This window comes from Pseudonaja textilis, chromosome 6, assembly GCF_049901715.1.
Source record: "Pseudonaja textilis isolate UNSWEBS1 chromosome 6, rPseTex1.2, whole genome shotgun sequence".
Taxonomy (NCBI): domain Eukaryota; kingdom Metazoa; phylum Chordata; class Lepidosauria; order Squamata; family Elapidae; genus Pseudonaja; species Pseudonaja textilis.
In genome coordinates, this window is record NC_141995.1 from 43,595,891 (window position 1) to 43,603,758 (window position 7,868).

The window sequence follows — 7,868 nt, forward strand, 5'->3', positions numbered from 1 at the left end:
AGGAGCAGTATGCATTTGAGCAATGTTATGGTTGTAAATAAAGAACTCAAAATATTCTTGTCTAATAACCATATCAACTTGAGCATTTACACATTCTTGATTATTATTATCCTTTAAAAACAAATCCCTTTACTATTTGTTATACTATCCATTTGAAAGATCTATCTCAAAGTGTATAGTAACTTATTGTTTTTCTATATCTGGTTATATTCCTTGACTATACTTTATTCTTTTGTATGCATCAGAATTAGTCAAAGGGGAAATGATAATGAGAGGTCATATATTAGGCATGGCAGATTTCCCAAATTACCATATCCATTTATATAGCAAAACATAATTTAAATACATCTTGATCCTAGAATACAAATGTGAAAAGACTGTTATACATCATTTAGTATGAATCTTTGAGATGATTTAAATTGAGAGTGCTATAACATTTCACTGATATAAACTAAAACTGATGTGGATTTTGCTGCATACACATAGTTTTCAACTTACAACCTTTAGTGACCATTCAGAGTTACTGCAGACATCCCCAGAGCTATTTGCAGTGATGTTTTGAAGTGTCAATGGTCATGTGATTGGATTTTGGGCCCTTGGCAACCACCCTGTGGCCATTTGAAGTTCCACTGTCATGTGACCATAATTTGCTATGTTATTTGCTAGAAACTGGTAATTTATTTTTAGGGATTCACTCGATAATGTCTCATTTGTGTAAAAACTTCAATGTTCACATAATGACTATAGGGTTCATTTAACGACTTCCAAAAATCTGTTGTAAGATCAAGTGAGGTCAAGTGTTAATTTGCTTAACGACTGCCATGACTTATGGCCTCCTGTACCATGGGGAAGGCATTTTTGGTCTCCCTTGGCTCTGGAGGCTTTCCTCGAGCCTCCAGGAGGGCAAAAATATCCTCCCTGGGCTCCAGAGACTCTCTGGAATCTGGAAACAGGCCCATTTTTGGCCTCCCCAGACTTCTGGGAGGCCCGTTTTTCACCCTCCCTGAACCTCCCCTCACGCCCTGCACTTACCTGTATCCAAAACAGGCCGCGTGCAACTCCTAGGAGGGGAGGGGAGGGGTAGTGTGGGTGAGGCCAGCCAGGAGTGGGATTTGGAGGTTCTCCAAACTGTGCAGATTCTTAGCTGGGGTTCTCACAAATCCCACGAACCCCCCAGCAGCCCACACCTGAATATGTCTATAGAAAATCCACCAGGATGATTAAAAAAAAACTGGAAAGTTAGACTTAAGAAGAATGGTTAGAAATTTATTGGATATGTTTAATTTAGAACAGAAAAGATTTCAAAGAGGAATATCTTCAGAGAGAAAACAAGTTAAAATCATAAGGAAACAATATTTGGTGGGCCATAGAGAAAAAAAAATCATAATGATAAGAACAATAGGCCTTGGAAGCATTTAGATGTAGCCTATATGACCATCTGTCAGGGATTCTAGGGTAGTAGCTTCTTATACTAAACTGGAAGGACTAGAAGACATGTAGAAGACATCTTTAACACTTATATTCTATAATTCTATAACAAAAAAAATAAACGGTAAAGAGCTCTGAATGTATTTTCTTTTTCTTTGGGTCTGGACTAAAAGGTGATTGATTTTTCTGCCAGCTCAAGTGTTTTCTTTCTTAGAAGAAGGATAAGACTTTTGATCCTCATTTTTGAACCCATAATAAATCAAGTGAGAAACAGAGAGCTGCTGATTCAGTCAGGAAAAAAAAATCACGAAAAGCCTTCTATTTTGCAATTAAGCAATAAAACATTCAAAGAAAAGGGGACTGCCACTCGGGTCCTAAGTTCAGAACCTCACTGTATCAACAGTAAGTCAAAGTACTGGAGCAACCTTGCTGTAAATTCTGAAAGAATGGATTGTACATTGCTGCATACTACAGTTGGAAAATGGTGTGAGTTAGAAGAATTTGATATGTTAGGTTCTGGCTGACAAATAAAATATATTAGAGTTTAAAATAATCTCAGTTCCATATGAACATGCATTTTTTTTCAGCTTGGTGTCAGTGTTTCAAGTAATGCATCCATAGAAAACAGAACTCCGAGGCAGATAGATTCCTCAAGGAACAATTTATTGGATACATCATATTAGCACAACTGGGGAAAACCGGATCTAAAAGTTCCCACAGTTTTCACCAGATTAAAAAGTGAATGTTTCCCTTTCCCCCAAGTCATCAATCACATTCTTCAGCAGAGGTGATAGCCGGTTGCTTGGTCCACTCATCTTCTCCCCAGCCACCTGTTGGAATGTCCTTTGTTCCCACAGGAAAACTCTTTCTTTTGACTACAAATGGGAAATAGATGACTGGGGGTTTGTAGTCTTCCCTGTCCCTTCTTCCTTGTGGCAACCCTGAAGCTTCAAAGATGACCTCAGCCAGGTTTGCTTCAGAGTTGACACTTGGGCATGAAAAACTAGAACAATAGAATGTTGTTCTAGATTTTTATATATCTAGAAGATAGATTTAAAAAAATAAAGAAAGTGAGATCAAACATTAAGCCAGATATGAGAAAATAGAAAGTCATTCATGGTATTCACAACAAGTCTGTCCGTCTGTCTGTCTGTCTGTCTGTCTGTCTATCTATCATCTATCTTCTTTTTTACCTACCTATTATCACTCTCTTTCTCTCTCTCATCTATCTATCTATCTATCTATCTATCTATCTATCTATCTACCTACCTATCATCTATCTATCTATCATAGATAGTGTCAGTCTGTTCTCCGTTCAAAATCCAAGAAAGAAATACTCAGACTCCATAGATTAGAGCAAAGTTTTTTCTTTTATTCAAAGTGGAAGCAACAGGTAGGATTCTGAATCTAAGAATTTAGGCGTGCAGATCACATATACAAAGGGGTAAAATTGATCCCACCCCCCCAAAGTCCAAGAACTTCCTCCAATAAAAAGTTCTGGATGCGATCATGTGGGCATCTGCAGGTGGTGATGAGGCTTCTGTCCGTTGACCTTGACATATTTTGATAAAATTTAGCATTTGCGCAGTAGAAAGACAGTTGAGCAAGGAAATAGAAACTTAAGAAAAAGAATTCTATACTCCCCCCTCCTCCTTCTCATTTACAACGCAGGAATGTAACACCTCCAGCTCTCTTCCCTTCCAACCCTCCCCTCCCCCCCCCCGTTACTAATGACAGCCGAAAGATGATGCAGAGTAGTGAGAAAGATGCATAGCAGTAGAAAAGATATAGAAGAGATATAGAAGGGATCTTGAAGGCTGACAGATAGAGCTTCTACAGTACACAGATAATTCTCAACTTACAACCATTCATATAGTGACCATTTGAAGTTAGAACAGCACTGAAAAAAGTGACTTAAAATAGTTGTTCACATGTATGACTGTTGCAACATCCACATGGTTGCATGATCAAAATTCAGATGCTGCCCTGTAATTATGACTTTTGCAGTGTCCTGGGGTCATGTGATCCCCTTTGGCACCCTTCTGACAAGCCAGATCAATGGGGAAGCCAGATTCAATTAACAATCGGGTTACTAACTTAACAGTTGCAATGATTCACCTAACTATTGTGGCAAAGAAGGTTGTAAAAAGAGGCAAAATTCATGACATCCATTTTGCTTAGCAACAGAAATTTTGGTGTCAATTATGGTCATAAGTCAAGGGCAACTTACACTGTATCTTACAATGCAAGTAGTATTAATACTCATGATTTTGGTTTCCTGTGTAGACTACTTTGAAGGGTTGGCAGGTAACTAATGATTGCTGCTATTTTAAAGACAATTTTCAAATTTTCAGCTTCAAGTTTTCATGAACAAAATAGATTTCAGTCAGAAAAAGTTTTCAATGGTTGAAAAAGGATCATTTTTGTGTAACAAATTTAGGTTAATTATTAGTGAACAAACTCCATCAAATAGTATGAAATTTACATGCAAGTAAATATATAGTGTATTCAAGTCTACAAATCAAGTGACCTCTTTTATTACAAAACATCTACTTTAAACTTGATTGTACTCTGGCAATTAAATTTCTTAAGTATTATTGAAAAGAGAAGGTTAAAGAAACAGTGTACAGTATAAGATGTTAAAACTATCAACTAAAACTAACAACAACTATCCTAAGAGGAGATGGCTCACCTTAAAGAGGGTCACTGGGCGATTATCTGCAGATGCAATTAGTATGGAGAAGTATTTACACTTTGCCTCACGAATCGCCACAAGGTAGGCCTTAGTAGCAGCTCTTACCTGTGTTTGATCAAGTTCATCTCCTGTCTTCCACCAGCGGTGCTCTAGACGTCTCCTCATGAGTTTCATCCCTCTCAGTTCCTCTGTATACTACGGGGCTACAGGTGAGGAGAGGTCGCAAGGGTGCAATCCAGAGCCTCAGTCACCTTCCTATTCCAAACAGTGACTAAGTGCTCAGCTGGACTGCATAATAGATCTGTAGTTATAACCCCCAGCTCCTTCTGGAACTTATCTGGGTCCTTAGTCAATGGGGACGGACCAATCTAATGGGGGGATGCAGATTTTGAGAAACTCGTTGCCACCAGACTATGATCTGACCATGACAAAGGGGCCAAGGAGAGGTCTACCAATTCCAGGTCACATAGACACTGCTCTGACAAAAACACCAAATTGGGTGTGTGAGCACTATTACTAGTTGGGCTCTGGATACTCTGGGTCAGGCCCATGGAAGTCATGGTTTCTATAAAATCTAGGGCTACCTCCGACCCCGACCCCAGAGAAGGCAGGTTGAAATCCCCCAGAACTATAAGCCTGGGGAATTCCACCGCCAGTCCTGTGGTGAGATCCAGGATCCCAGGTAGGGTAGCTGCCACACAGGAGGGAGGCTGGTATAGAAGCAGCAATCCCACCTGATCCCTTGAGCCCAATCTAAGAAAAAGGGTCTCACAGCTGGGCACTTGTGGAACAGTGCCTTTGGTGGCTGCTAGAGATTCTCTGATGACAACAGCCACACCTCCTCCCTGGCCCTGAGGTCTAGACTGGGACCATGCTCGATAACCTACTGGGCACATTTCTGCACGAGGAACACCTCCTTCTGGGCTCAGCCAAGTTTCAGTTATACAAGCCAGATCAGCCTTCTCTTCAAGGATCAAATCAGCAATAAGGTTAACCTTATTGCAAGCTAATCTCACATTTAAAAGCAGCAGTCTAAGACCAGGGTCACCACAAATCTGCTGAGCAGGAAAATGAGGTGAGTGCAATAGGGCAGGACATGAGATCGATACTAAACACCGAGGTCGTGTTCCCCATGCCTGCCCTCTCCCTTGTCTCCCACATCTCCTGTTACTCATATTAACCGTATCAAAGAATTATTTGGTTGGGTAATTGTCTGTACAGCATTATCACTGTATATTTCAATGTATGTTTTTGAATTGCTAATTGGAAGGTTATTTTCCTGGTATATTGTCACAGTTAATGGCAATAATGCCGGTATAAATAAAGAAGGAGAAAACAGACTGTCTTGTCTTGTCTCTGTATAGTGCATTGTTGTGATAAAAAGCCATTTACCAGGAGCGTGGCTTTTTGTTTATACTCTGTATCCAGTTCTTTAAAAAAAATAGAGTCAGAACTCTTGATTTTCAAAACTCTTTAAGAATGATCTTTTCTCCTATTCCTCTTAACTGAACTTTTTCTTTCTTCTCTTTCTCCTGATTTTTCTGTAAAGGGCAAGACATTCCAAGTTATATGTATATGCTTCTCCATATGACAGTGAATTGTGTGAGAGAAAAACAATGATTCATGTATGCAGATGTGAATCAATTAATGGAGATAACTTATTGTAATTGCAATTGTTTAACAAGTAGTTGCTTATATTTCTAGTCCTGCAATTTTTGTATATCTGTCAAAAGTCTGTCAAGTAAACCCAATAAACTTAGACCATCTCAGGAACTTGTACATTCCAAAAGCAAAACTTTATTGAATATACTATTTCAGCACTGAAGAATAAAAACTCTGTTTTTCCCGTGCAATGATTATATAGTTAAACAATAGTTTCTCTTTCTCCCCACAGTGTTGGTCACACTGTCCAGTTATGAATCATCCATTTGTTTTGAGAACAGTTCACTTCTCTGTCAGACACCTTCATCAGTGGCTTTGGTGGGATCTTTGCTCTCCTGGTCCATCTCTGGAGTGTCTGCATTCTTTCGATCCTTCCTTCCCCTGCAGTTCTTTGGCAGATTGAATAGCGATAAGACCTATATGCTTCAAAAGCAGTTGAACCTTGAGAATATCGCTTCTAGAAAATTATTATAAACACTTGCACTGCTACTACTTTTGTCAATATTTTCAGGTCTTATGGTGACAAATGTTGGACATTATTTGTTTAGGTTTATTCTTTTTCCCCGTTTATTTTTCTTGAAAAGGGTTGCCTTAAATTTGATTCAATAAATATGGGAAAATATGGGTATTAATATATTTCTGGTGTCAAATGGCTGCTAATAATCTTAAGCAGACTTTATAGCTTCTAAATCTACTGATCCAATTAACATCTTAGTTTATCTAAGGAATTAAATTTGTTATGGGCTGAAAGATGGGATATAATATTAAAAATTCAAAAACTTAATTGAGATAAAAACTTACCATTGTTGCAATGACAATAAAGAAGTCCTTCTTTGTTATCATCCTATCCACAGAATGGCATTTGGATGTTTTTGTAATTGTAAAGAAAAGCATATTCCCATCCACTGCAATCATTGTAATATAGTCCATCTGGAGCACATGATGTTAAAGGAAAGCTATTATGCACAGAAAAATTATTCATAAGTAATTGATAAAGACTTAATGGCATACCAATTCTACATGAAAAGTTTATATTCTAGGGAATTCCAAAACAATTAAAGTCCCTTTGGTTGACAATTGAAGCTTGCAACTCCAGAATTTTAAGTGGATGCAGCTGCCAGTCTTTAGTCTTCTGTATATTTTAATGTATGTAGTGACACACAAAAGCACAGAGAGAGACAGAGAAGATAGTTGCCTGTGTGCCATGTGTTTCTAGCAGCTAGGATTTCCTTGCCAGACTTTTGGTAAAGTTGTAAAAGAGATTCTGGTTTAAAGTTAAATATTTCTCATATGGGCTCTTGTAAATGTCATCATATTTTACGTTCATAAGATAAAATTACCTGGTTCCGGTAATCTTTTCTTAGCATTAGGCATGTTATTATCTAGCAGTGTTCCAATACCTCAGGGGCTGCCACAAAGCAGAGAGGGTCAATATTCTCCAAAGCCTCTGAAGGCAGAGCAAAAAGCAATGCATGGAAACTAATTAAGGAAAAAAACCAACCCAGAAATAAGGTGATATTTCATGACAGTTAGAAAATTAATCAGTGGAATGGCTTTCCTTTTGAAGTTCTGGGTGCTCCATCACTGGAGATTTAAGAAGATTGGGCAACTATTTGTCTGAAATTATATAGGGTTCTCCCACTTGAGCAGGGGGTTGGACTAGAAGACCTCAAAGATCCTTTTATTCTGTTATTCTCTATAGGATTTTATTGAAGTTAGTAGACCATAATCTATTATATTGGTCCAAGTAAAGGATTAATAGGTTTTTTTTAACTTCTCAGTCTAGGGTTGAAAGCGAATTACTACTATAGAATCAACTTTCTGGATTCTACATCTAAGAGAGGATTAGAACCAGGTTTCTCTACTTTTACTTCAGCACCTTGGCTTTTAGATCACACTGGCTCTATTTATATCTCATTTTCTTTTATGTAATATAATATATCCATTAAATTTTTATTTGTTGGATATTATTACTTGTTACTAATAGTTATTTCCTTTCACAGTACTGGAAAAAGAAAATATTTACATTAGTTCATATGTGTTCATAGATATCTTAGTGAAAATTATGTCTAATAAATATATC

At 37.8% G+C, this 7,868-nt stretch overlaps 1 protein-coding gene across 1 annotated transcript; it reads right to left on the bottom strand.

The window, feature by feature from the left end:
* Positions 1-4,491: 4,491 nt before the first annotated feature.
* Positions 4,492-5,298, bottom strand: LOC148125464 (uncharacterized). The gene has a single exon (XM_087936724.1). It carries the CDS (start codon positions 5,296-5,298, stop codon positions 4,492-4,494), a length of 807 nt encoding a protein of 268 aa, XP_087792850.1.
* Between the last annotated feature and the right edge of the window lie 2,570 nt (positions 5,299-7,868).